The 24,459-nt window shown below is 43.1% G+C and overlaps 1 protein-coding gene and 1 pseudogene across 1 annotated transcript; both read right to left on the bottom strand.

Moving 5' to 3' along the window:
* Positions 1 to 2,441: 2,441 nt before the first annotated feature.
* LOC118854722 (ELL-associated factor 1-like) lies at positions 2,442 to 3,314 on the bottom strand. Its single transcript, XM_036765006.1, has one exon. It carries the CDS (start codon positions 3,312 to 3,314, stop codon positions 2,442 to 2,444), a length of 873 nt encoding a protein of 290 aa, XP_036620901.1.
* Positions 3,315 to 22,122: 18,808 nt separating this feature from the next.
* Positions 22,123 to 22,993, bottom strand: LOC118854721 (annotated as a pseudogene).
* Positions 22,994 to 24,459: the final 1,466 nt, after the last annotated feature.

Genomic DNA, 24,459 nt, shown 5'->3' with positions numbered 1-24,459 from the left:
GGTTTTTGACTGCAAGTCCAGGTCTGGAAGTCACAGAGTTGCAACAAAAAAGATCTGCCTGACATTTTTCATAAGGAATGAAAGAGTGTTCCCAGTCAGAGGGAGGCTGTCATGACCCTACAGAGAGTTACTGAACTCAAGGGATTATGGAAAGTTAGAATTGGGAGAGATCCTGTGAGATCATGGTTAAACATCTGAAGCTGGGCTTCATCAGGGATTCCTGTACTTGGATTCGGGGTGGGGGTGGGAAATTACTTCATTAGTTTCACTTGACTGTAATTGAGAGTTAGTATTTCTTTCAGGTATTTTAAAACTTTATCCTAAGAAAGGATCCATAGGATTTTTGAGGCTGCCAAAGGGGTCCATTCACAGAAGAGGTTAAGAAGCCTTCCTGAGATGCTATCAAGAACCCACTAATTTTCAATATTCAGGTCATGAACACTTTCTTTTTCCTATTCTCACGTAATACCTCTCCCCTGCCTCTTTCCAATGAAAGAGGATTATCACTTACAGATCGAACAGGTGAGAATAGAATCCAAAAGGATCTTTGACTCCAGAAATGTTTTGCTAGAAATGACCATAGAGACTTCGATGACTTCATTTTACAGAGAAGCAACTTGTACAAGATCACACAATCATTTAGCAGCAGAATGCCTCCTTGGAAAACCCAGATTTCTTTTTGCTTGCATTTGGCTTCTCCAATCCAAACCTCTTTTCCCCTGTGTTGTGTATTACTTTGGGGAGTAATGTCTGATGGGATAAATTTTTTTTTGATACTAAGCATAAAGAAGAAAGATGTTTTTCCCGTTGGTTTTAATAATCACACAGCACTTTATTCACGATTTCAGTATGAACTCAAATAAACAGAAAGTCACTTGCAGTGTCATGTTCAGTCACAGGAGGGTTTGGATGCCAGCAAAGTACAAATTTTTACCTAAAATCAAATCTACTTACTTTGTATTTCCCGCTGGTCTGTAACAATCTCATGGTTTATATGTGTGCGGTGTTTATATTTGCTCGTCTTTGACAGTGGGACAACTTAAGAATTCTTTTTCCTTAATCAAGGTAACATTTATTAGGCTATGTCAGTGCATGTGTGTGTGTGTGTGTGTGTGTGTGTGTGTGTGTGTGTGTGTGTGATGTATTTATATGATGTTTTGAAAGAAATATTCTGATGTGGATGTATATTAGCTTAGAGCAAAATGGAATTTTTCCAATGTGTTATGGTAGGTGGCATCTTGGAAACTCAGGTGAGGGTTGAAGTGAAAGAGCGGTAGAATGAGCATCACTTGGCATTACCATTTCCCAAGCGTCACATTCTACCCCAGTTAACTGTAACTTGTCTGGCTCAGTGGTTACAATTTAAAATACCTACTACTCAGAACTATTTCTATTGTTTCCTTTAAAAAAATAAACATGTCCAATGAAAGCTGAACTTGGGCTCCTGGTTTTCCCTTATCAGCTTGGCACTAAAACCTCCCATTTCATCCAGTCACTGCACCTACTTACGCCTCTTCTGTCTTGTATGGAGCTAACATTTAGCGGCCCACATTCAAACTAGAAGTAAAATGGTGGTGGCGGCTTTCACAGTGTAGGTACAAAGCTCCAATGTGTATCTCTGTACAGAGATCATTGGTTTTGCTACATGCTTTGCACGCAGTAAATGTTCAGTAAATATTTGATTAAATACAAGGGGAGGCATTAGGGTACCATACAGAAAGTGCTGGAACCTTGGGTTTTATTCCGATCTCTGTTATTAACTAGCTGCGTGCATCTGCCTCTCTAAGCCTCACTGTGTGGTATATTACTTTGAGGGGTAAGATTTGAAGGGATGACTTGTTTTTTGATACTAAGCATAAACAAGACAGATTTTATTCTGATTATTTTAACTAATCATACAGCACTTTATTGACCTTTATTGACATGAGTTCAAATAGATAGAAAGTCACTTGCAGTATCATATTTAGTGTTCTCCGTGCTTCTGAAAGTCTATGCCTAAGTCTGTCTTCACGGGACTATCAGGTCAAACCTAATTAGGCAAGGAAGGCTACACCCTTCTCCACGTGGGCAATAATTAGAAGAGGCTTTAACACATTTTGGGGGTGCTCCTTTTCCCCCAAAGGCCAAGTAATTTGCGTGGGCAATGAAGATGACGTGTCCAAACTCGGGACTGCCAAGGATGTCTACCACTCAACCTTTGAACAACTGAGATCACTCCTCGCCCAACTGCTCAGATTTTCCAACCACAACCTTAATCCAAAACAGCCCTCCAAGTTATTGACTCTGCAGATGCAGGTCAAGCTTGTCCAAAGGCATTCCCATAATGTACGCAAGAGCACTCCTGCTCGGGCTGGTGACAGCGCCTCAGTGCTCGCTAATGTCCTAGCGCTCTCCTCGGTGGTGAGCTCTCTGCTCGCGGCCTGCTGCCTCCACGTGATCTCCTAGCAAAGAGACGGAGGCAGGAAGCTCGTCCGCTCGTCATCGCTGTCACTGCCAGAGTCACTCAATTGTAAGTCATTTCGCAGGATGTCCATCAGCTCCTGGTTTCCCCGAGGCTGGCCGGGGCCCTTGGCTACAGGGTTTCTGGGACTGAGGTGCTGGTGAGGAGGCTGGGAGGGGGCGGCCCGGGCGGCCGGCTCGTCCCCTTCGCTGTCCCGGGAGCTGTTGGAGTCGGACGAGCTGCTCCCGCTGCCGCTGCTCCTCTCTTCCAGGATTTCCATCTCTGCTCTCAGCAGTTTCTTAAAGTCATCCAATTGCAGTTCAGCCGAAAGGTCGTCTTGCACAGGAGAGGCTTTGGGTCCAACTGGTGCTTTCACTGGGGCTCGAAATGGTGCCCCAGCAGGGGGCTGTCGTTGCCTCCGCGCCTCGATTTCGCTGCTTCCCTCGGTTCTCATCTTCTTGACCTGGATGCGGCTACAGAATTTTTTCAGCACGTATTCCCCAGTGTCGTGATTGATGATGAGAACACAGTCTGTCCCATATGGTCTTTTGTTGCCTTTGAACACAGTCATCGGAGGCGTCGATCCAGCAACGCGTGGTAGTGTAATTGTGACTTCATCTCCTTTTCCAAGCTGGAGTTCTCCATTACGTGAAATGCCTATGGCTCGTGGTTTCACATGATAGCGGATGGTGTGGAAGGAGGACTTGAGCCTCTTGGCGAAGCTCTCGCCCAGCTTCAGGACGTGCGGCTCGCGGTCCAGCAGCAGGTTCGCAGTGCGGTTCCTGGCCCTTTCCCCAACGAGGGAGGCAACCTCCAGGCAGTGCCCGGTCGGACCCCTGTGCCTGAGGTTTTCAATGCCAGCTCCTGCATCCATGTTCCTAGGAGTCTGCTTCCTTCTTTCTCAGCTAATCCCCTCAGGAGAGGTCAGAGAATGCTAGCTCTTCCCCTGGAACTCTGACAGCAGCAGATATTAGCCAGAGCTTTCCGGGCCTTTTAAGGTGTCCTGCTCTGCTTAGCCCCGCCCTTTACTCCACCCCACAAAAGGCAGGACCTGGGGTCTGGAGTGGGCTTAGGGGCTCTGCTCTGCGTTTGACTTCTCACCTTTGTTTCCACAATTGAGCATCGTCCTCTCGGGAAGAAAACACCTTTGCTTCCTCTCAGAATTTACAAAGGTCTCTGGTTATCCTACGTAACTGGATCATTTAGCCAGAAGCATGTCATTTCCAAGCATCAGGACCATCACTTTTCTGATGTTCTGAGAAGGAAACAGGGAAAAAGAAAACGAGCAATCATAATCTCTTCCCCTAACCAGCCCCCCACCCACCCCCACCCCCAATAACCAGCACAGGTATTAAACTTTTTCCTCTGAGCCTCTCTTTTTTGTCCCCTCTCACTGTTAATATTCACTGACTGGGTCCAAGGTTACATCAACTCTTGTTTTAGGCCAAGAATGGTCATTGTATTTTCACGGGATATGAAATGTTTTCTCGGAACACCCTTTCTCTTTCTCTCTCTCAATTCCCTATTACAGTACACTATGGGTTAAATCAGTGATTTGCACACAGTAGGTATATAATCCATGTTTGTTAAATGAATGAGTCAGGGCAGAGCCAAGATGGCAGCTAGAAAGCAGGGACTTGCGTGAGCTCCCCCCCAGGTCCCTCCAAACACCTATAAAAATGGCTCTGAACAAATTCTAGAATTGTAGAAGCCATGAAATAGCAGAGGGAAGCAGGGCTTCAGCCCGGGACAGCCTGGATGGTTGCCACGTAAGGTCTATCGCATGGAGCTGGGAACCAAGTGGGCCAGAGCCCTTCGTGAGCCACGCCTGGACCAACCAGACTGGGAACCAGGTGGATCAGGCCCTAGAGCCCTGAATCAGTGAGCTGTGGTAGTTACCAGACTTCTCAACCCACAAACACCAAAGACAACAGAGAAGATTAGTGGGAAAAGCTACTGGGTCAGAGTGAAAGGAGTTCAGGGTTTGGCCATTGCCCCAGGGGCAGCGAAGGTGATGCAGCACTGAGGCTGCTTACAGAGCTATAGCTGCAGTTGCTTGTGTCCCCGGGTCCACCTGGAGGGAGGAATTCAGTGGCTGATCTGAGCTGGAGTGCAGAGCTAGCTTAAATCTGAGTTCCATCTGGGTTGGTTCTTGGGGGAGGAAGAGCGCTGGGGTGGCAGAGCTTGCTGTGTAGAAATAACTCTGAAAACAACAGTGCAGCCCCTCGAGCTTGGACCAAAGTACTCTATACTCTACAAGGAGTCCTACCCGTAGGAAAAACTCAAGGGTCAAGTAAGTTGGCTGGGAACATGGCCAGGCAGCGAAAACAAACTCAGATTCAGACTCAGACTTGGGAATCTTTCTTTGGTGACAAAGAAGACCAACATACAGCCAGAAGAAGTCAACGAAGTCAAAGAGCCTACATCAAAAGCCTCCAAGAAAAACATGAAGTGGTCTCAGGATATAGCAGAGCTCAAAAAGGAGTTGGAAAAGCAAGTTAGAGAAGTAGGGGGAAAATTAGGAAGAGAAATGAGAGTGATGCAAGAAAACCATGAAAAACAAGTCAATGACTTCCTAAAGAAGACCTCAAAAAATACTGAAGAAAATAACATCTTAAAAAATAGACTAACTCAAATGGCAAAAGAGCTCCAAAAAGCCAATGAGGAGGATAATGCCTTGAAAAGCAGAATTGGCCAAATGGAAAAGGAGGTCCAAAAGACCAATGAAGAAAATACTACCTTAAAAATTAGATTGGAGGAAGTGGAAGCTGATGACTTTATGAGAAATCTAGATATTATAAAACAGAACCAAAGGAATGAAAAAATGGAAGACAATGTGAAATATCTCTTTGGAAAAACCCTTGACCTGGAAAATAGATCCAGGAAAGATAATTTAAACATTATTGCATTACCTGAAAGCCAAGATCAAAAAAAGAGCCTAGACAAACTGTCCTGATATTCTAGAGCCCGAGGGTAAAATAGAAATTGAAAGAATCCACCCATCACCTCCTGAAGAAGATCCCAAAAAGAAAACTCCCAGGAATATTGTCACCAAATTCCAGAGCTCCCAGATCAAGGAGAAAATACTGAAAGCAACCAGAAAGAAACAATTTGAATATTGTGGAAACACAATCAGAATAATACAAGATCTAGCAGCTTCTACATTAAGCGATGGAAATGCTTGGAATATTCTGGAGGTCAAAAGAGCTAGGATTAATCACCAACCCAGAAAAATTGAGTATAATGCCCCAAAACAAAATATGGATTTTCAATAAAATAGAGGACGTTCAAGCTTTCTTAATGAAAAGACCAGAACTTCATAGAAAACTTGACTTTCAAATACAAGAATCAAGAGAACCATGAAAAGGTAAACAAGAAAGAGAATTCATAAGGGACTTACTAAAGTTGAACTGCTATGTTTACATTCCTACATGGAAAGATGATGTGTGTAATTCAGGAGACCTTTCTCAGTATTAGGGGAGTTGAAAGGAATATAGACAGAGGGTACAGGATGAGTTGAATATGAAGGGATGATATCTAAAAAAAATGAAATAAATTTAAGGGGTGAAAGAGGAATATATTAAGAGAGGGAGAAAAGGAGAGATAGAAGGGGGTAAATTATCTCGCATAAAAGTAGCAAGAGGATTTTTTTTGTTGGAGCCAGAGACAGCTACAGCCGAAGCGGAAGCAGGAGCTGCTGGTAGCAGAGCCGACCCGACCCGCGTGTGGACCGAGGAGTGCTGAGCAAGCACTTGAGGCCAAATGATGAATGAAGAACCATTGGACACTGGAAGGAAGACTGCCTTCACAAGATCCTAGATCCAGAGATGAGGTCCAGGAAAGCCTTTGCAACCTACATAAATAACGTAGTAGCATCAGAAGCAGGATCTGAAGCCAGGTCCTCTTGCCTTGAGAATTCATGCATTTTCCATTATACCCTACTGCTTCTCAGAGATGTGGGGAACTAACCCACAAAATAGCAGAGGGAAGCAGTGATCCAGCCCAGGACAGCCTGGATGGTTGCTGGATGAGGTCTATCGAGCACGGAGTGGAGGGGAGCGGAGCTCAGCATGGGAGGCAGCAGGACCAGCCAGACCAGGAGCCAAGCAGAACAGGCCCTAGCACCCTGAATCAGTGAGCTGTGGCAGTTACCAGACTTCTCAACCCACAAACACCAAAGACAACAGAGAAGGTTAGTGGGAAAAGCTGTGGGGGACAGAGTTCGAGGTTCGGCCACCACCCCAGGGGCAGCTGGGGAGGTGCAGCTACAGAACCACAGCTGCAGTTACTTCCGGCCCCAGGCCCACGTGGTGGGAGGAATTAAGTGGCAGATCAGAGCAAGAATGAAGAGCCTGCTGAAGATTTGCATCAAGTTCCGGTTGGTGGTTCTTGAGGAAGGAGGACTGCTGGGGTGGCAGAGCTAGCTATATAGAAATAGCTCTGAAATCAACAGTGCATCCCCTCAAGCTTGGAACAAAGTACTCTTTGCTCTACAAGCAGTCATACTCTGCTGAAAAACTCAAGGGTCAAAGAAGTTGGCTGGGAACATGGCCAGGCAGTGAAGACGCACCCAGATTCGGTCTCAGACTTTGGAATCTTTCTTTGGTGGCAAAGAAGACCAAAACATATGGCCTGAAGAAGTCAACAGAGGCAAAAGCCTCCAAGAAAAACATGAACTGGTCTCAGGCCATGGAGGAGCTCAAGAAGGAGTTGGAAAAGCAAGTTAGAGAAGTGGAGGAAAAATTGGGATGAGAAATGGGAATGATGCAAGAAAACCATGAAAAGCAAGTCAGTGACTTGCTAAAGGAGACCCAAAAGATACTGAAAAAAATATTGAAGAAAACAACACTTTAAAAAAATAGACTGACTCAAATGGCAGAGGAGCTCCAAGAGGCCAGTGGGGAGAGGAATGCCTTGAAAGGCAGAATTGGCCAAATGGAAAAGGAGGTCCAAAAGACCACTGAAGAAAATACTACCTTAAAAATGAGATTGGAGCAAGTGGAAGCTAGTGACTTGATGAGAAGTCAACATGTTGTAAAACAGAACCAAAGGAATGAAAAAATGGAAGACAATGTCAAGTGTCTCATTGCAAAAACCACTGACCTGTAGAATAGATCCAGGAGAGATAATTTAAAAATTGCTGGACTACCTGAAAGCCATGATCAAGGAGGGAGCCTGGATATCATCTTTCAGGAAATTATCAAGGAGAATTGCCCTGATATTCTAGAGCCAGAGAGTGGGGTGGAAATTGAAAGAATCCACAGATCGCCTCCTCAAATAGATCCCAAAAAGAAAACTCCTGGGAACATTGTCGCCAAATTCCAGAGCTCCCAGGTCAAGGAGAAAATACTGCAAGCAGCCAGAGAGAAACAATTCGAATATTGTGGAAAAACAATCAAGACAACACAGGATCTGGCAGCTTCCACATTAAGGGACCAAAGGGCTTAGAATACAATATTCTGAAGGTCAATGGAGCTAGGGTTAAAACCGAGAATCACCTACCCAGCAAAACTGAGTATCATGCTCCAGGGCAAAATAGAGACTTTCAATAAAATAGAGGACTTTCAAGCTTTCTCAGTGAAAAGACCAGAGCTGAATAGAAAATTCAACTTTCAAACACAACAATCAGGAGAAGCATGAAAAGATAAACAGGAGGGAGAAATCATAAGGGACTTACTAAAGTTGAACTGTTTTGTTTACATTCCTACATAGAAAGATGATGTGTATGATTCATGAGGCCTCAGTATTAGGGTAGCTGAAGGGAATATGCATACATATATGTTTATGTATATATATGGGTGAATGTGTATGTATGTATATATGTATGTGTGTATGTATCTATATATATATATATAGAAAGAGAGAGAGAGAGAGAGAGAGAGAGAGAGAGAGAGAGAGAAAGAGAGAGAGAGAGAGGGGAGAGAGTGGACACAGGGTGAGTTGAAGATGAAGGGAAGATATCCAAAAGAAATAAAATCAAATTAAGGGATGAGAGAGGAACATACTGAGAGAGGGAGATAAGGAGAGATAGAATGGGATGGATTATCTCCCATAAAGGTGGCAAGAGGAAGCAGTTCTGTGGGAGGAGGGGAGAGGGCGGATGAGGGGGGAATGAGTGAACATCGCTCTCATCAGATTTGGCCTAAGGAGGGAATACCATACATACCCAATTGGGAATCTTACCCCACAGGAAAGAAGAGGGAAGAAGATAAAAAAAAATGGGGGGGATGATGGAGGGGAGGGCAGATGGGGGTGGAGGTAGTCAAAAACAAACACTTTCAAAAGGGGACAGGGTCAAGGGAGAAAATTCAATAAAGGGGGATGGGTTGGGAAGGAGCAAAATATAGTTAGTCTTTCACAACATGAGTATTGTGGAAGGGTTATACATAATGATACACATGTGGCCTATGTTGAATTGCTTGACTTCTTAGGGAGGGTGGGTGGGAAGGGAAGAGGGGAGAGAATTTGGAACTCAAAGTTTTAAAAACAGATGTTCAAAAACAAACAAAAATGTTTTTGCATGCAACAAGAAAATAAGATACACAGGCAATGGGGCGTAAAAATTTATCTTGCCCTACAAGAAAGGAAGGGAAAAGGGGATGGGAGGGGAGTGGGGTGACAGAGGGGAGCACTGACTGGGGAACAGGGCAACCAGAATATATGCCATCTTGTAGTGGGGGGGAGGGTAGAAATGGGGAGAAAATTTGTAATCCAAACTCTTGTGAAAATCAATGCTGAAAACTAAATATGTTAAATAAATTAAAAAAAATAAAAGAAAATAAACTCAAAAAAAAAATAAAAGAACAAAATCAATGTAAGGGATGAGAGAGGAATTATTGAGAGAGGGAGAAAGGGAGAGATAGAATGGGGTAAATTATCTTACATAAAAGTGGCAAGAGAGAGTGGTTCTGTGGGAGGTGAGGAGGGGGCAGGTGAGGGGGAATGAGTAAATCTTTCTCTCATTGGATTTGACCTGAGGAGGGAATACCATACACACTCAACTGGGTATCTTACCCCACAGGAAAGAAGGAGGAAGAAGATAAAGAAGGGGGGATGATAGAGGGGAGGGTAGGTGGGGGGAGGAGGTAATCAAAAACAAACACTTTCAAAAAGGGACAGGGTCAAGGGAGAAAATTCAGTAAGGGGGGATAGGTTAGGAAGGAGCAAAACATAGTTAATCTTTCACAACATGAGTATTGTGGAAGGGTTTTACATAATGATACACAAGTGGCCTGTGTTGAATTACTTGCCTTCTTGGGGAGGGTGGGTGGGGAGGGAAGAGGGGAGAGAATTTGGAACTCAAAGTTTTAAAAACAGACATTCGAAAACAACAACAACAAAAAAGTTTTTGCATGCAACTGGAAAATGAGATACACAGGCAATGGGGCATAGAAATTTATCTTGCCCTACAAGAGAAGAAGGGAAAGGGGGATGGGAGGGGAGTGGGGTGACAGATAGGAGGGCTGACTGAGGAATGGGGCAACCAGAATATATGCCATCTTGGAGTGGGGGGAGGGTAGAAATGGGGAAAAAATTTGTAATTCAAACTTTTATGAAAATCAATGCTGAAAACTAAATATATTAAATAAATTTTTAAAAAAGTATCATCTAGAAAGTGTTGCACATGCAGTGCATAATGATGGGGCACCCCAGCTTGTTAAAGTTAGCATTTAAAATTTAATATTAAAATTTGTGAAACTAAATAAGTTTTTTAATAAAGATCTTTAATAAAATAATTAAACTTATAAATGTTAAAATAAATAAATAAATCAAATCAAAGATTTTTTAAAAAGTGGCAAGAAAAAGCAGTTCTGTTGGAAGGGAAGAGGAGGTAGGTGAGGGGGAATGAGTAAATCAAACTCTCATCAGATCCAACTTGAGGAGGGAATAACATACACCCTCGATTGGGTATCTTACTCCAGAGGAAAGTAAGGGGAAGATGATAGAAGTGAGGGCAGATAGTGGGAAGAGGTAATCAAAAGCAAACACTTTTGAAAAGGGACAGGGTCAAGGAGAAAACTGAATAAAAGGGGACAGGAACGGATGGAAGGAAATATAGTTAGCCTTTCACAACATGAGCATTGTGGAAGTGTTTTACATAATGATACATGTGTGATCTATGTTGAATGGCTTGCCTTCCTAGGGAGGGTGGGTGGGAAGGGAAGAGGGGAGAGAATTTGGAACTCAAAGTTTTAAAAGCTATCCTGCCCTACAAGAAAGTAAGGGGAAAGGAATGGGGGGCAGTGGGGTGAAAGAGGGGAGGGCAGCCTGGTGAATGAGGCAATCAGAATATATGCCATCTTGAAATGGGGGGGAGGGTAGAAAGTTCCCCTCTTCTGATTCCCACTTCCTTCTCTCCACCCCTTTCCCAACCACTGAGAAAACAAGACAAACAAACACCTTTTAAAAACATGTATAGTTGAACTAAACAAGTCCTGGAATTGCCTTGTGTGGGGGATAAAAAGGCCTTAATCTACATTGAGTCTATCACTTTTCTCTCTGAACGTGGATAGCACATTTCACCATGTGTCCTCTGGATGAATTATGGCTCATCATTATTAGGCTAAGTTTTTAAAAGTCCTTTGCCTTTACAATATTGTTATTTTGTAAATGGTTCCTGTTATGCTCACTTTAGTCTGCATCAGTTTATACAAATCTTCCCAGGTTTCCCTAAAACCTTATAATTTCTGATAGCACAATAGTATTCCATCTCATCAATGTATCTTAAGTTTTCAAGCCATTCCCCAAATGATGGACACTCCCTTGGTTTCCATTTTTTTTTTTTGCTATGCTCAAAAGAGCCATTGTAAATGTTATTGTATTTATGGTGTCCTTTTCTTCTTCCTTACATCTCTTTGGGGTATAGTCCTATTAGAGCCACCTCTGGGTCCAAAGCTAGGCACAATTAAATTGTTTTGGGGGCACAGTTCCAAATGGCTTTCCAGAATGACTGGAGCAATTCACAACATTCTTTCCAAGAAGTAAGTGACAATGATGGACAGAATCTCAGACCAAGAAGTGACCTCACAGAGGTCTTAGTTTGATCCACACCTGAACATCCCACCTCTAATCTTGCTACTTATAGAGAGCTTGGTCAAATTAATCTCCCTGTGTCTTAATGTGCTTACTTGTACAAGGAGGGAGGAATACCATAAGGTCTCTGAAACACCTTCTAGCTCTAGAGAGACCAGCCCACTGTCCTAAGAAACAGGGTTTGTTGCCCTTGGGTGGCCTGAAGGCATGGGAAGTACATAGTGGGCATGCTTTGTGGGCATTCTTTTTGTTCAGAACCAAGGGGTGACCAGAAGCACCTCAGATTCATTAGGCATTTAATTTTTAATTAATTTTTGGTTCTTGCAAGTTCAGAAACCTTTTACTCTTCCACATTTTTTGAGACCTCACATTGAGTCACAACTCACAGTTGAAGAACCACCGAAGAAGCTATGACTGATATAAACTTAGCATCCAGATAGAAGTTGATTCTGTCCTTTATGGTTGATGGAATTTACCATTTCCTTCAATTATTTAAAAATGTTATTTTGAGAATGAGTCTATAGGTGTCACCAGATTGTGAAAGAGGTCCATGGCATAAAAAAGAAGTGCTCTACACAGTATTAATGTGTAAACTTAGCATCCAAACAAAATTTGCCTCTGTCCTTTTTGGTTGTTGGTTCCTTTACCCTATTGCCCAGCACTAGGATTCTGTTACCTTCCCTTCTGAAGGCCACGAAATCTAACATCCTCCTTGTCCCTTTCTCTGGGTGTCCAATTCTTAGATTGGGGCCAGCCTGGTGTCCCCTTGCACTCACTCAGTTTCTCCCTTTCTGATCCTGCTGCACAGCATTCCTCTTACCAAGTTCCTTGGGTTCTCAAATGAAGAAAGTCAGGGCCATGAACACAGACCCACTCTAGGGTTAATGAACAATTATACAACATGGTTGGGTTGCTTATTCTCCCTCACAACCCTGTTTTCAAGATGAACCATTCTCAGGTGCTTCTACCCTCCTACGGGGGAGTGTTTAACTTGGATAATAGACTTTAGACCGGGAACAACCTCAGGGATTGCTTTTTCTAAGGATTCTTTACCTTTTTTGTCATCGTCCCCTTTGGCAATCAGGTGAAGCCTATGGACCCCTGATCCTGATAATGCTTTTTAAGTAATTGAAAGAAATACAAATTTTCCTGTTAACTGTTAGTGGAAATAAAGATGTCTTTTTAAAAAATCCAAGTTGACAGAACCCCTACCCCTTGAAATCCATACATTGACTCCCTGGGGGTCTGGGACTCCAGGTTAAGAACTCCTAGTTTAATCCAGTCCAGCCCTGGAGCTGTAGTTAAAAGGATACTGAGGAACCAAAAACTTAGTGACTTGCCCATAGTAACTCAGATAAAAAACAATGAAGGTGGGAGGTAAGCCTAGCTTTTGGACTCCAAATCCAAATCACAAAGTTGTGACAAAAAAAATCTGCCTAAAAAAGTCTGCCTGACATTTTTCATAAGGAAAAAAGGCATGTCCCCATCAAGAAGAGGTCTTTCTTGACCCTAGAGAGAGTTACTGAACTTAAGGGTCTATGGAATGTTAGAACTGGGAGAGAACCAGAGAGATCATGATTAAACATCTCAAGCAGAGCTCCATCAGAGAATCTTGCACTTGGATGGAGTAAGAAATTACATCATTAATTTCACTGTCTTCTAATTGAAACTTAGCATTTCTTTCAGTTATTTAAAATGTTATCCTGATCAAGGTTCCATACGATTTATAAGGCTGCCAAAGGGGTCCATTCACAGACAAGGTTAAGAACCCCTCCCAAGAGTCTATCAAGAACCAACTACTCTTTGGTAATCAGCTCCCTAACATTGTCTTCCTCCTATCCTCAGGTAACCCGTCTCTTCTGCCTCTTTCCAGTCAGAGAGCATTATCACTTATGGATCAGATAGGATAGGATAGGATAGAACACAACAGCATCATTGACTGCAGGAACATTTTATTAGAATGGACCTTAGAGATAATCTACTGAAGGGCTGGGGAACCTGTAGCCTCCAGGCCACATTTGGCCTTCTTGGTCCTTGGCTAGGGCTTTTGACTGAGTCCAAGTTTTACAGAACAAATCCCATCATTGAGGGGATTTGTTCAGTGTTGTTTGGATTCAGTCAAAGGGATGCAATTGAGGACTTCATGAACCACATGTGTCCTCCAAGCAGCAGGTTCCACACCTCAGCTCTAGTGCAATGGTTTCATTTTACCAAGAAGTGACTTGTACAATGTCACATAATCAATTAGCAGCAGAAGGCCTCCCCATAAAACCCCATTTCATCTTTGCTTGCACCTGGCCTCCCTACTCCAAACCTCTTTTGTCCTTGTTGTGTATTACTTCTGGGGGTAAGGTTTGATGGGGTGAATTTTTTTGATACATAGTATTAATAAGAAAGACTTTATTCTCATTGGTTTTTATAATCACACATCACTTTATTGATCAACGTGAGTTCAAATAAAAAGAAAGTCACTTGCAGTGTCATGGCATGTTCAGTCACTCCTCATACAGAGTCAGCCTTAGTAATTAGCCACATTGATAGCTCCCTGCTGATTACTCTCCTGTGCAGATAGTGAGTGATCCAGGCCTACTTTCCTTATTAGGACGGCAAGGAGAGAAGTAAGGGCGAAGAGGCCCTTCAAAGGCTATGTTGGAGAAACTGTGGATAAGGGATCCTTCTGTGACATCATAAAATGCTATGTGTCCCTTTTCATAATCAAGAAAAATGCCCATTCTTTGAATAGGTGGGCTGGACTGAAAGCCCATTTGTGAATTCCAGAGGAGGAAACAGTTTCTCCGTGTGCAGCCTAATATTGTCTTTACATCCTCAGAAGAGGAAGAGAGCTTCTCCTTTCTGCTAACTGAATCTTTACAGATGCCCAACTCCCACTCTGTCTTATCTCCTACATGCACTTCCCAATAGTGTTTGCCTGAGGTGAAGGTCTGGGCCCCCAAAACGGCAAGAACACATTCAAATCTATCTTTACTGTCAGGCAGGTCCTGAGGGATACTTCCATACTGGACACTCTTCAAATCTTCAGACAGGATGAGATAAGGATTGGCTGATTCAGGATCAAGAGTTATATCTGTCTGGAAAGTCCTGAGCACTTCTCTCAAGCCTGTGATGGGGAAGGTGAGCCAGGCAGAGGAAGCAAGCTCTGGTTCTTGAAGAAGTGACTCCTCACTCCTTTTCAAAGTGCCCATCATGCCCTGGAGCATTTCCAAGGGCACCTTGTCCAAATTGTCCTCTACTTCTAAAATCATTTGCTGTAGATTCTGGATTTGTCGGGATAGGTTAGCCTTGCTCTCCTCCAGTTTGAACAGGTTGTCTCTGAATTTTTCATCCAGTCTTTGCAAGTGTTGATATTCTTCATCCCATAAGAACTGGTGCATCTTCTCATATTCAGAAATAATGGACTGTTTCAGAGTGTAGGCATCATCCTTACAGCGTGTCTCTCTTTCTCTCACCTTGTGTAATGCAGTTTTAAATTCCTCTTCTTTTTTCTGTAAGAGACTATGTGTCTCCCGAAGCTTGTTTTTGCCCTTGTCGGTAGCTGTGTCCAAGGGAAGCACTTGGTGATCTTTGTGCTCTTGGGCTAATAAACAGGAATCACAGAGGACCCTCTGGTCTTCCTCACAGAAGAATTTCTCTTTTTCCCAGTGTTGATCACAAGTAGTCAGGCCCACCATGCTCTTCAGCAAATGAGGTCTGAGGATTTTGCTAGTTATGGACAGACTCTGCAGATTATTGTTGGGCACCAAGTCACTGTCTTTGATGACTGTTCTGCACTCTGGACACATTAAGGTATCATTGGCTCCCTGCCTGCACTGGAGAAGACACTGTGTACAAAAGTTATGGCCACATTTGACAGTCACTGGGTCAGTGAAGTAACCCAGGCAGATAGAGCAAGTGAGATCTGCTTTGAGGTTTTCAATTAAGGTTCTTGCATCCATGTTCCTAGGACTCTGATTCCTTCCTTTTGAGATATTCCCCTCAGGAGAGGACAGAGAATGCTAGCTCTTCCCTTCCCCTGGAGCTCTGGTAGCAGCTGAGCTGTGGCTGCCTCTTAAGGTGTCCTCCTCTGCCTAGCCCCTCCCTTTACTCCACCCCCAAAAGGTGAGATCTCGGGTCTAGAGAGGGCTTCCGGCTCTGCTCTGCATCCGAGTTCTCACCTTTCTTCTAATCCCACAATTCAACTTCGCCATCTCTTAAACATCTCTGCTTCTTCTTAGGACTTGCAAAGGTCTCTGATTATCCTACCTGACTTGATTATTTGGCAAGAAGCCATCTCATTTCCAAGAATCAGGACCATCACATTTCTGATATTCTGCTGTTGTGAGATGGAAACAGGGCAAGGAAAACTCCCAATCATCATCTCTTCCCCCCTCATCCCCACCCCCATAAGGAACACATAAATTAAATTTTGGTATTTCCCCCTGAGCCTCCCTTTTTTTCATCACCTCTCACTGTTAGTTTTCACTGACTGGAACAAAGAGGCTTTTATTATATATATATATATATATATATAATATATATGTATATATATTATATATAAATATATATATATTATATATAAATATGTATATATTTATATATATATATGTATATGTTCCTTCCTTTCTTTCTTTTGAAAAACTCACTTCATATTCCTTTCTTCTCAGACATTCCACTCAGAAAAAGTAAAGCTAGCTCTTTTCTCAGAGCTCTACCAGCAAAAGATTTGTGAACAAATTTGTTGGTTCCTTTTTTTTTTTGCCACTTTCCCCTTTCAGGTCCTCTTTCTACCCGTCTCTCAAAAGGGGACAACCCCCATGTCCCAAAGTGCTTCTAGTCTCTATAATGGGCCTGAGTTCTCACCTTTTTCCTTTTTCAGAATTATGGATCTCAAAGTTCCCAATGGTGTTTACACCTAGACCCTTTAGACCAGAGTGGTCTTGCCCTTCAATCCTTCTAGTCAGTGGGGATTGGGTAGAAATGATCAGATTTTTAATTGGAAATATAATGACAGCCTCACTATTGTTTTGAAATGGCTTCTCTGGTGTGATAGGTCTCACAAGAGGCAAAAGAAGGTGTACAGGGGAAGAACGAGGCTACAAAAACAGAAGGCAACAATAAAAGTTTATTTTGTAAGATGTCTCACCTCCATTTCCTACCCTCTACTCATCTCTCGAGGTCTTATTTATTCAAATTATTCAAATTACATTTATTTCTGGAGACATATTTTCTGATTTAGTGGAAGTTCCCTGAATCTACTGTCGTCCTCAATAGTAGTGTTTCTCACTCAAAGACCAACATCCTTTTTTCCCCCTTCCTAAAAGTATTTAATTTTCCCCCGCCAAAATACATGTAAAGACAGTTTTCAACATTCATTTTTTTTAAGATTTTGAGTTCCAGATTTTCTTCCTCCCTCCCTCCCTTCCCTACCTCCTCCCCAAGATATCGAGCAATCTGATATAGATTGTACATGTACAATGATGTTAAACATTATTATACATTAGTCATGGAATCCTTTTTAAAATTAATTATACATTTTATTATCTTTCTTGAATGAATTGTACAGAGCATCATTTTTTCTTTTTCTTTTTTCATTTAATTTTTCTTTTATTTTTCTCAATTACATATAAACAAAAAATTGTAGCATCCATTATTTCAACTTTTGAGTTAAAATCTTTTTTCTCCCTCGCTATCACTCCTCTTTTAGAAGGTAAGCAATTTCATAGAGATTATAATTGTATAGTCACTCAAAACATGTCCATATTAGCCATACTGCAAAGGAAAATGCAGACCCCAAAAAGAATAGTAAAATTTTAAAAATACGCCTCAATCTGCATTCAGACTCCATCAGTTTTTTATGTCAAGGTGGATAGCATTTTTTATCATAAGTCCTTTAGATCACTGCATTGAGCCTCCTCTATTACGGGTTTAGCCCTGGGATATCATCATTATTCTACAATGGCACTCTGGCAGGAGCCCCTATACACATCCCTGACATCAGGAGAGCAACAGTACCCTGTTACCTCAAGATTGTAGTATCACCAATATCAATTCAGAATTAAGGAAGTCCAGGGTCAGACATTTTCTCCTGGCAACATAGTTTTGGGCAGTTTGTTAGCCACAAGAAGATGAATATTGACCTAATGCTAAGTAGGCATCCAGGGGGCTCAGTGGACAGAGCATTGGGATTGGAATCAGGAAGACTCATCTTCCTGAGTTCCACTTTGGCCTCAGACACCTAGTAGCTGTGTGACCCTGGGCAAGTCAGCCAACCGTGTTTGCTTCAGTTTCCTCCTCTGGGAAATGAGTTGGAGAAGGAAAGGGCAAACTACTCCAGCGTCTTTTCCAAGAAAATCCCAAATGGAGTCACAAAAAGAGTGAACCACAATCCTTAAGTAGAGAGGAAATAATTTAAATAGCTAGCACCTTTGCTAATTAGCATATAAGTGAGTGGAATCCTCAGTGGAGTCCCATCCTTAAGCCAAACTCCTGTACAGATAAATCTAGGGAGAATTTTGTTTGACAAGCATGATCATTAATCAAGGTGATTTATAAAAGAAGCAAAGGTATCCTGGGAAAAGAAGTCCAGCTTTAAGGCATTTTCCATGAATTTACTCTGTAGACAGAGTTAATCCAGAATTTCAGTGGAGCGTAATTCCATAACTACAATCATTACAGAAAAAGATAATAAAAAGTAGAGAATAAAGGGAAAAAGTAGAGAAATTTAGACAAAGTATCCTAGAAAATTTTGACGAGAAAAAACATTTTCAATTGTTGGTGGTGGGGTGCTTAGCAAAGGCCTGACTAAGAAGGGGAATTCATCATAGAGGAATAATACTTAGAGGTGGGTAATGTAAGTATTACCCTTATTTTATCAATTTTATCAACTGAGACTCAGCAACTAACTGATTTATTTAAGATCCCATTGCTGTCAAATATCAAAGCCAGAAGTTGAACCCAGTTTTTTTGGGGGGCCCAGTGTTATTTCCAACTGGCTTTTCACCTGTCATCCATCTTGTATTCTGAACAGAATATGCAATTTATATCATATAGATGAGTAATGAATTTTGTACTGTCTTATACTGCTTACTCTTGTATCATGGGTCTTTCCAACTAGCCTGTAAACTCCTTGTGGCTGATAACTTTACAGAGCCCTCCCTCACTTAAATCCAATCTAAGCCATGACATTACCTTCCTGATGTCATGGTCCTCTTAGATAATGAAGCACAAATAACAACCTGTGTGGAGGAATAGCTGCCCCACAACTGGCAAGTTCCAGCTGGAGAGCATAGCACCTTCACTCCTTTATTTCTTCTTTCCTTTTCTCCCTCCTCTCCCTCCCTCCTCTCCTTCTGTCCATATTGGGTATCATACCCTCACCCCCAGGTACTCTGCTCAAAGAAATACACATTTTGCTCATTGAAATCTCACAAGTTATTTTGGAGTTTATCACCTAGATTTCTTTTTTCATGATTTTTTTAGAAACAGTTTTATTGATGTTTTTTGTTCTGACATTGTCATTTCTGAACATGCCCCTCTTCACTGTATCCTCACTCTCACCCCAACATCTTTCCTCGCACCAAAGAGAAAAAAGAACACATAAAACAAAATTAATTCAAACAACATCTGACAACATTTGCCACAATTTAGACTGTAACTCCATAACATAACTCCTCCTCTTCCATCTAGAAGTTGAACTCCTATCCCTGTAGTCATGGGCTCTGAACTGTTCATGTTTAGCCCTTTCAGTCATGTCCAATTCTTCTTGTCCCCATTTGGGGTTTTCTTGTTGAAGATACTAGAGTGGTTTGCCATGTCCTTCTCCAGTACATTTGGCAGATGAGGAAACTGAGGCAAACAAGGTTAAGTGAGTTGTTCAGGGTCACATAGCTAGCAAGTGGCAGAGGGCAGATTTGAACTCAAGAAAATGAGTTTTCCTGACTCCAGGCCCAGTACTTTATCTACTGTGCCAGCTAGCTGCCCTCACCTTAGCTAGTATCAAGCCCACCATGCCGCATTTTAGCTATCTCTAAGCTGCAATGAAGTAGGCAGACTCCTTACCTTTCCAACTCTAGCTTTATGTGTTCTCCTCCATTAGACTGAAAGGTCCTCAAGGATAGGAGCTGTTTTGCTTACTTGTGGCTGTAGTCCCAGCACTGAACAGAGTCACTGGTACGTAGCGAATGTTTAATAAATGCTTATTCATTCATGCATTCATTTATTCATTATTTTGTTCATTTGTATTCATTCATAGTGCTACAGCTTTCCAATGAAAGTGGAAAGGCATATTTTCTCATCGCTTGTTTGGGGCCAACACTGGTCATTATATTTTCACTGGATATGAACTCTTTTCTCAGAAGTCCCTATCTCTTTCTGTTTCTCAATTCCCTCTTATATTACACTATGGATCACACCAGCGGTTACTTATAGTAGGTGAATAATCCATGTTTGTTGAATAAATGAGTGAATCACACTCTAGGACAGTAATTAAGTGGATTGGCTATATTTGATCAGGGTGGCTTGTATGAATTTTAGTTCTTCAGCTATATGTGTAGGTAGTAAATAGCCAGGATAGAAACAGAACTTCTCCAATTCCAAAATAAGCAGTCTTTTTTTTAATTTAAATTTTGTTTTTCTTTCAATGAAAGTGTGCCTCCTCTCTCTCCCACTTCCTTCTCTCTGCCAAACCCCCAAGCATTGAGAAAGCAAGACAAACAAACCCCTCCTTAAAACATGCATAGTTGAACTAAACAAATCCTTGAATCGTCTGGTGTGTGTGTGGGGGAAAGGTCTTAATCTACACTGAGTTTATCAATTTTCTCTCTGGACATGGATAGCATATTTCATCATGTGTCCTCTGGATGAATTATAGCTGGTCATTATTAGGCTAAGTTTACCTCCCCACTCTAATCATCTTTTGCTCTGTGGTCGGTACTGCTTTTAAGGGCAAGGTTTGATTGGATGAATTCTTTTTGATACTAAGTATAAAGAAGATAGACTTTTTCTCATTGGTTTTAATAATCATACATCACTTTATTGACCATTTCAACATGAGTTCAAATAAATAGAAAGTCATTTGCGGAGTCCTCTTCAGTTCCAGGAGGGTCTGGATACCAGTAAACTTGAAATTTTTAACTGAAATCAAAACTACTTATTCGTTATTTCTCTATTGTCTAGCAATCTCAAGTTTTTCTATGTGTGGTGTGTATATTTGCTTGTCTTTGACAATGGAAAACCTTAAGACTCCAGAATCACTTTTCCTTGATTGTGTGTCTGTGTCTGTGCGTGTGTTGGTGATGTATTTCTATGTGGTTTTGAAGGAAATATTCTTATGTGGATGTATATTAGGTTATAGTAAAAATGGAATTATTCCAATGTGTTATGGGAAGTTTCATTTTGGAAACTGGGGAGTAACTTGAAGTAAAAGACGAATAGAATGAGCATCACTTGTCACTGCCATTGCCCAATCATGACTTTCCATCCCTAGCACATTTTAAAAAGTCAATTGAAAGTTGTCTTGCTCAGTAACGACAATGTAAAAAACCTACTACTGAGATATTCCTATTATTTCTTTTTTTAAAACCCCATTCCTTTGAAAATCCACTGAATTAATTATGTCCAATGCAAAAAGAACATGGACTCATGGTTTCCTTTATCAACTCAGTACTCAAAGCTCCAATTTCATCCAATCACTGCACCCACACTTGGTGTTCTTCTGTCCTGCACAGAGCCAAATTTCACTGTCCAATGTTCAAACTCGAAGTGGAATGGTACTGATGACTTTCAGAGTTTAGGTACAAAGCTTCAGTGTTTATCTGATTACTCTATGTGCACAGATCATTAGTTTTGCTACATACCTAAGCTCCATCACACAGTAGGTGTTCAGTAAATATTTGATTAAATAGAAGGGGAGACATTATGGCACAATATAGAAAGTGCTGGAGCCATGAGTTTTATTCCCATCTCTGTTATTAACTATTTTGTGCATCTGCCTCTCTAAGCCTCCCTGAGTTGTGTATTACATTTTGGAGGGTAAGGCTGGATGGGATGAATTTTTTTTGACACTAAGTAGGAAGAAGATAGACTTCTTTCCCCTTGGTTTTAATAATCATACGTCACTTTTTTGATCATTTCAACATGAGTTCAGATAAATAGAAAGTCACTTGCAGTATCACGTACAATGTATTCTGTGCTTCTGAAAGTCTATGCCTAAGTCTATGCTTCACTGGCCTATCAGGTTAGGTCTAATTAGGCAAGGAAAGCTACAACCTTCATCTCGATGCGGGCAGTAATTCGAAGAGGCTTTAACATACTTTTAGGGTGGTCCTTTCCCCCCAAAGGCCAAGTAATTTGCTTCGTCAATGAAATTGACACATCCAAAGGCGTGAGAGCCAAGATGTCTACCATGCAGTCTTTGAACAACCAAGATCCTCCCTCCCCCCAACCGTCCATGCTTTCCATCCACCCCGTTAACCAAAACCACCCCAGTTATGGACTCTGCACATGCAGGTCAAACTTGTTCAAAGGCATTCCCATAATGTATACAAGAGCCCTCCTGCTCGGGCTGGTGGCAGCGCCTCAGAGCTCACTAATGTCCTAGCGCTCTCCTTGGTGGTGAGCTCTCTGCTCACGACCCGCTGCCTCCACGTGACCTCCTAGCAAAGAGACGGAGGCAGGAAGCTCGTCCGCTCGTCATCGCTGTCACTGCCAGAGTCACTCAATCGTAAGTCATTTCGCAGGATGTCCATCAGCTCCTGGTTTCCCCGAGGCCGGCCGGGGCCCTTGGCCACAGGGTTTCTGGGACTGAGGTGCTGGTGAGGGGGCTGGGAGGGGGCGGCCCGGGCGGCCGGCTCGTCCCCTTCGCTGTCCCGGGAGCTGTCGGAGTCGGACGAGCTGCTCCCGCTGCCGCTGCTCCTCTCTTCCAGGACTTCCGTCTCTGCTCTCAGCAGTCTCTTAAAGTCATCCAATTGGAGTTCAGCTGAAAGGTCGCCTTGCACAGGAGGGGCTTTGGGTCCAACCGGTGCTTTCACTGGGGCTCGAAATGGTGCCCCAGCAGGGAGCTGTTGTTGCTTCCGAGCCTGGATTCCGCCGCTTCCCTCGGTTCTCATCTTCTTGACCTGGATGCGGCTACAGAGTTTTTCCAGCACGTATTCCCCAGTCGTGATTGATGATGAGAACACAGTCTGTCTCATATGGTCTTTTGTTGCCTTTGAACACAGTCATCGGAGGCGTCGATCCAGCAACGCGTGGTAGCGTAATTGTGACTTCCTCTCCTTTTCCAAGCTGGAGATCTCCATCACCTGAAGCGCCTGTGGCTTCTGGTTTCACATCATAGCGGATGGTGTGGTAGAGGGACTTGGGCCTCTTGGCGAAGCTCTCGCCCAGCTTCAGGATGTGCGGCTCGCGGTCCAGCAGCAGGTTCGCGGTGTGCTTCCCGGCCCCTTTCCCGCCTGGGGAAGCGGCCTCCAGACAGCGCCAGGTCCGACCCCTGCGCCCGCCGTTTTCCAAGCTGGCTCCTGCATCCATGTTCCTAGGCGTCTGCTTCCTTCCTTCTCGGATCCTTCTGCCCTCAGGAGAGCACAGAGAATGTTGCTCTTCCCCTGGAGCTATGGTAGCGGCAGATGGTAGCCCGGAGCTGCGGAGGCCTTTTAAGGTGTCCTGCTCTGCTTAGGCCCTCCCTTTACGGCACCCCCAAGAGTGGGCCTCTGGTCTGCAGAAGGGTGCCGGGCTCTGCTCTGCGTTTGACTTCTCACCTTTCTTCTAATACTACAATTAATCATCCTCTCAGGAAAACACCTTTGCCTCCTCCCAGAACTTGCAAAGGTCTCTGCTTATCCTACCTAAGTGGGTCATTTAGCAAGAAGCCATCTCATTTCCAAGCGTCAGGACGATCACTTTTCTGATGTTCCGATGTTCTGAGATCGAAACAGGACAAGGAAAACGCCCAATCATCACCTCTTCGCTCAAACTGCCTCTCCCCCATAACCAACTTTGGTATTTTCCCTTCAGCTTCTCTTTTTTGTCTTCGCTCACTGTTAAGATTCACCGATTGGCATCAGAATTATATATCTATATGTACATCCATTAAAAGAGCAAGTTACGTCATATTCCTTTCTTCTCAGACATTCCACTCAGAAAAGATAAGGCTAGCTCTTTTCTCAGATCAGCAAAAGATTTAAGAACTGATTTGTAGGTGTCTTTTTTTTTTGACACTTACCTCTTCCAACTCCGTTTTTACCGATTTCTCAAAATGGGAGAACTCTTGTGTCCCAAAACAATCTCATATATAGATTATACATGTACAATTATGTTAAACGTACTTTGACATTAAGCACCAACATTCTTTTTAAAAATAATTACAGGGCAGAACCCACAGAACAGCAGAGGGAAGCAGGGCTCCAGCCCAGGACAGCCCGGATGGTCTCTGGGTGAGCTCTATTCCACACGGAGCTGGGAGCTGGGAACGGAGTGGAGCAGAGCCCAGCCTGAGCGGCGTGGACGATCCAGACCAGAAACCGGGCGGAGGGGGCCCTAGCGCCCTGAATACGTGAGCAGTTACCAGACCCCTCGACCCACAAACACCAAAGACTGCGGAGAAGGTTAGTGGGAAAAGCTGCTGGAGTGGAAGGAGTTCGCGGTTCGGCTTCCAGCCCCCGGGGGCAGCGGAGGTGGGGCAGCTACAGCTGTTGTTACTTCCGGCTCCAGGCCCACCTGGTGGAGGGAACTAAGTGGCGGATCACAGCAGGGGTGCACAGCCTGCCGAAGATCTGAGCCCAGTCTGGACTGGGGGTCCTTGGGGAAGGAGGAGTGCGGCTTTGACAGAGCTGGCACCTCCCCCCCAAACGTAGAACATAGAACTCTGTAATCTACAAGCAGTCATACCCCACTGAAAAACTCAAGGGTCAAGTTAGTTGGTTGGGAACATGGCCAGGACGCGAAAACGCGCCCAGATTCAGTCTCAGACTTTGGATTCTTTCTTTGGTGACAAAGAA

This window comes from Trichosurus vulpecula, chromosome 6 (genome assembly GCF_011100635.1).
Source record: "Trichosurus vulpecula isolate mTriVul1 chromosome 6, mTriVul1.pri, whole genome shotgun sequence".
Classification (NCBI taxonomy): domain Eukaryota; kingdom Metazoa; phylum Chordata; class Mammalia; order Diprotodontia; family Phalangeridae; genus Trichosurus; species Trichosurus vulpecula.
This window is presented reverse-complemented; position numbering and strand designations above follow the sequence as displayed.